Here is a 5000-nt window from a genome sequence, read left to right as displayed (position 1 = left end):
ATCCCCACTACCCCCCTGTACTAACCCTAACCCTAACCCTAGAGACCTCTTCACCCCTGCTACCCCCCTGTACTCACCCTAACCCTAACCCTAGAGACCTCTTCACCCCCACTACCCCCCTGTACTAACCCTAACCCTAACCCTAGAGACCTCTTCACCCCCACTACCCCCCTGTACTAACCCTAACCCTAGAGACCTCTTCATCCCCACTACCCCCCTGTACTAACCCTAACCCTAGAGACCTCTTCACCCCCACTACCCCCCTGTACTAACCCTAACCCTAGAGACCTCTTCACCCCCACTACCCCCCTGTACTAACCCTAACCCTAACCCTAGAGACCTCTTCATCTCCACTACCCCCCTGTACTAACCCTAACCCTAGAGACCTCTTCACTCCCACTACCCCCCTGTACTAACCCTAACCCTAACCCTAACCCTAGAGACCTCTTCACTCCCACTACCCTCCCTGTACTAACCCTAACCCCTGTACTAACCCTAACCCTAGAGACCTCTTCACTCCCACTACCCTCCCTGTACAAGTTTCTCAACTTCTGGCATTGTGACTGCCTATGGCCCCTGGTGTCTAACCCCTAACCCCTAACCCCTAACCCCTAACCCTGGTGTCTAACCCCTAACCCCTAACCCTGGTGTCTAACCCCTAACCCCTAACCCTGGTGTCTAACCCCTAACCCCTAACCCCTAACCCTGGTGTCTAACCCCTAACCCCTAACCCTGGTGTCTAACCCCTAACCCCTAACCCTGGTGTGAGCATTGATTACTTTATCTTATGATGACTGATAGATGATTCACTTACTTAAACAAAGGTATTTGTTGTAAGTCGCTTTGGATAAAGACATCTGCTAAATGTCATACATGTAAATGTAGAGAGATGATTTATTCACAACGCAGCATTTCTTATAGAGGGATGACATCACTGTTGTCCCTAACTACGGGAAGGTCTTCTGCTCTCTGGAGAAATGAAAATCATCTCTCGCCAAAACTACCCATGAATGAGATAACATCAGAGCCATGTCCCTCCAGCCTCTTCCTCCTCCTCCTCTTCCTCCTCCTCCTCCTCCTCCTCCTCCTCCTCCTCCTGACTCTCCTACATGTTCTCTGATGAATAGATGAGTGTTTGTTAGAAACAGAGAGAGCAGAGAAGAGGCCTGTTTTTCTGACTGTTATCTACAGAACAAAGACACTCAACCTTGTATCTGGAGAGGAGGAGAGGAGGAGAGGAGGAGAGGATGAGAGGAGGAGAGGAGGAGAGGAGGAGAGGAGGATCAGGGTCATGGTTCAGTGCTGATAACAGAAGAGATATCCACACTGATATGAGACTGAAACACACACTGATGTTATAGCTCTCACACACACACTACTCCTCCCCTCCCCTCCCCTCCTCTCCCCTCCTCTCCTCTCCTCTCCTCCCCTCCCCTCCCCTCCTCTCCTCTCCTCTCCTCTCCTCTCCTCTCCTCTCCTCCCCTCGCCTCCTCCCCTCACCTCCTCCCCTCTCCTCCCCTCCTCTCCTCTCCTCTCCTCTCCTCTCATCCCCTCTCCTCCCCTCCTCTCCTCTCCTCCCCTCCCCTCCTCCCCTCTCCTCCCCTCGCCTCCTCCCCTCGCCTCCTCCCCTCTCCTCCCCTCCTCTCCTCTCCTCTCCTCTCCTCTCCTCTCATCCCCTCTCCTCCCCTCCTCTCCCCTCCTCTCCTCTCCTCCCCTCCCCTCCTCCCCTCTCCTCCCCTCGCCTCCTCCCCTCTCCTCTCCTCTCCTCTCTTTTCCAGCCCCAGCTCCAGCTCCAGCCCCAGCCCTAGTCCTAGTCCTAGTCCTAGTCCTAGCCCCAGCCCCAGCCCTAGTCCTAGTCCTAGTCCTAGTCCCAGTCCTAGTCCTAGCCCCAGCCCCAGCCCCAGCCCTAGTCCTAGTCCTAGTCCCAGCCCCAGCCCCAGTCCTAGTCCTAGTCCTAGTCCTAGCCCCAGCCCCAGCCCCAGCCCTAGTCCTAGTCCTAGTCCTAGTCCTAGCCCCAGCCCCAGCCCTAGTCCTAGTCCTAGTCCTAGTCCCAGTCCTAGTCCTAGCCCCAGCCCCAGCCCCAGCCCTAGTCCTAGTCCTAGTCCCAGCCCCAGCCCCAGTCCTAGTCCTAGTCCTAGTCCTAGCCCCAGCCCCAGCCCCAGCCCTAGTCCTAGTCCTAGTCCTAGCCCCAGCCCCAGTCCTAGTCCTAGTCCTAGTCCTAGTCCTAGTCCCAGCCCCAGCCCCAGCCCCAGCCCTAGTCCTAGTCCTAGTCCTAGTCCCAGCCCCAGCCCTAGTCCTAGTCCTAGTCCTAGTCCTAGTCCCAGCCCTAGTCCTAGTCCTAGTCCTAGTCCTAGTTCCAGCCCCAGTCCTAGTCCTAGTCCTAGTCCTAGTCCTCTGCCTCCACCTCCTCCTCCTCCTCTTCTTCCTCCTCTACCTCCTCCTCCTCCTCCATGGTGATGTTGAAATGTCTATTCTCCTTTTCCTCCTCTTCCTCTTCCTCTTCCTCCTCCTTCTCAGATCAGACGTGAACTGGGGAAGTCCTCTCATGTTTCCTTATGTGACATACATGAGAGATGAAGTGGATGTATTTGCTGGTAAGGTTGAGTTCTTATTCTGATAACACTGTCAGTCAGCAGCCATGCAGAGAGGGAGTCTGCAGGAGACTAGGTCATGATTCCCTGCTGCTGTAGTCTGAACCCTGGGTTGTAGCTCAGACTTAATGTCATTTAAATAGTTAGGGTTATGGTTAATAGAAATAACAGGTTATGGTTTAACGTATTTACATAATGAGGGTTATGGTTAATCTTTATTTAACCATGTTAGTCGCTTTGTTAGATTCTGGGATTAGAGATTAGTGTCATTGAGATAAAATCTCAATTATATATGTTATACATTTATACTATATGTTATATTATTATAAATTGATATTGTTTATTATATTATTATCCATTAATATTGTATATTATATTATATAAGTAATTACCATAACCAGTTCAACCTCTCCCGTGGTCCTGAGCATACAGACATGCATGGCTCTCCTGCTCCACCTGGTGGTCGTCTGGGGGTATGACAGCACAGCGCAGAGGTGGACTATGCTGTGAGGGTAATCTCTTAACCATGGGTTAGTCATTGTAATCTCTCCAGTTAGCCTTGTTATCGTCCAGGAGGAATGTTGCTTTTCCTTTCAAATGTCTATGGAACAGCAGAACAGCTGAGACCTCTCATCAGATGTCTATGGGAGGAACAGCTGAACAGCTGAGGCTCTCAGATTCATCCTACCAGCAGCAGGAAGATTCAAGATTCAAGATTCAAGATGGTTTTATTGTCATATGCACAACAGTTACAGAGCAATCGCTGGCAATGAAATTCTTAAGTCTTGGGCTTGGGAAGAAGAAGAAGACTGTTTATTTGGCTGTTTATATGCAATTAATTCTCATCAATTGTAGGAATGTGATACATGCACCCCCCCCCGAGACAACACACACACACACACACACACACACACACACACACACACACACACACACACACCCACACACTGCACAACCCCCCCTGAGACAACACACATGTCTGCCATATTCCGCGCGGAGGGGGGAGGAGAGGGGAGGGGGGAGAAAGGAGAGGATGGGGAGGAGGAGGGGGGAGGGGGAGGGGGGAGGGGGAGGGGGGGAGGGGGGAGCTGCTCTGAATGGTGGTTGAGTGATGGAGCAGTGACTATTGATCCTGTCAGACGGACCTGAGACCCATTCTGACCTTTAACCTCTTCAGCTGAAATCATCCCTGGAATGTCACCAGGTTTGTTGTAAATGTGACCATCACAGAACCAGCTCACCAAACCTCCACCGTCATCTCTGACTAACGTTGGTGTCCAACTATCAGACACATGATTCTGGTGTTGACTGTTGAGTATTGTCTTTAAAACCCGTTCTACACACTCAAAACCCATATTTTAAACCTGCTTTTAATCTTTAACTATTTTTATTGTTGACTTTTTATCTATCTGTCTATTCTTATTCTCTCCATGGAATGTTGTGTCTACTGAGAAAAGCACTATACCAAAAAATGCATTATTATTATTATTATTATTATTATTACACAGAAGGAGTGTGTATTCTGTTCAGGGCTACACTATACAGTGAATGCTGCTTGGAAATGATGGTCATGGTGTTTTCATATGCTTTCATATCAACAAGGCTGAATATTTAATAAAGCTGTGAATGGGTTAGATACTGTCTCCACCAACAGGTCACATTAAGGTCAAATATTATGTATTTGAGTAGGGATAGTGTGTGTTTGTGTGTTGTGTGTTGTGTGTTGTGTGTGTGTGTTGTGTGTGTGTGTGTGTGTGTGTGTGTGTGTATGTGTATGGTGTGTGTGGTGTGTGTCTGTGTGTGTGGCTGAGAGTAGGGTGACAGTCATGACTGTGTCAGTGTGCAGGCGCCTGGCTTGGATTTGGGGGGTGCAGTGTGTTGTCTCTGAGAGGGGGGGGTGCAGTGTGTTGTCTCGGAGAGGGGGTGTAGTGCGTGTGTGTTGTCTCGAGGGGGGGGGCGGGTGCACGTATCACATTCCTACAAATAAACAGTCTTCTTCTTCTTCTTCTTCTTCTACGTATTCCGGTGATGTGACGTCAGAAGGGCTGTCCTGTCGGAGACATTCGGGTGTTTCCGTGTGAGATCGGCTCTGCTCGGGAGCTCTGCTCGGGAGCGTTCGGCAGGTTTCGGAATGGTCGCTAACGGTCGGCGTGTTGAAACCTCCGGAGCTGTTCTGGCCTGAAGTGAGAACGGAGCTGAAGGAGAGGGAAACACACCGAGGACGAGAGAAGGAGACGGACGACGGAATGACGGTGCTGCAGGAACCTGTTCAGGTGAAGGAACGCTTTATTATAGGAATGCAACTGATGTCATATGCGGGAGAAGCTGCATGTCTTCGGGTTAGCGGTGTTTCCTCCCTGCCGGACAGACCCACTACTCGACACCGAGGCCTGAAGGCCCAGCTAGCTA

At 50.7% G+C, this 5000-nt stretch overlaps 1 protein-coding gene across 1 annotated transcript in view; it reads left to right on the top strand.

The window, feature by feature from the left end:
* The first annotated feature begins 4731 nt into the window (after positions 1-4731).
* cdc27 (cell division cycle 27) overlaps positions 4732-5000 on the top strand; it is a 13680-nt gene continuing 13411 nt past the window's right edge. Inside the window, exon 1 of the mRNA XM_083677014.1 lies at positions 4732-4864. Within this exon, the coding sequence (XP_083533140.1) occupies positions 4838-4864 (27 nt within the window). The 5' untranslated portion in view covers positions 4732-4837. The remainder of the gene's footprint in view (positions 4865-5000) is intronic.

This window comes from Argentina silus, assembly GCF_951799395.1.
Source record: "Argentina silus genome assembly, chromosome: 9".
NCBI lineage: Eukaryota > Metazoa > Chordata > Actinopteri > Argentiniformes > Argentinidae > Argentina > Argentina silus.
This window is presented reverse-complemented; position numbering and strand designations above follow the sequence as displayed.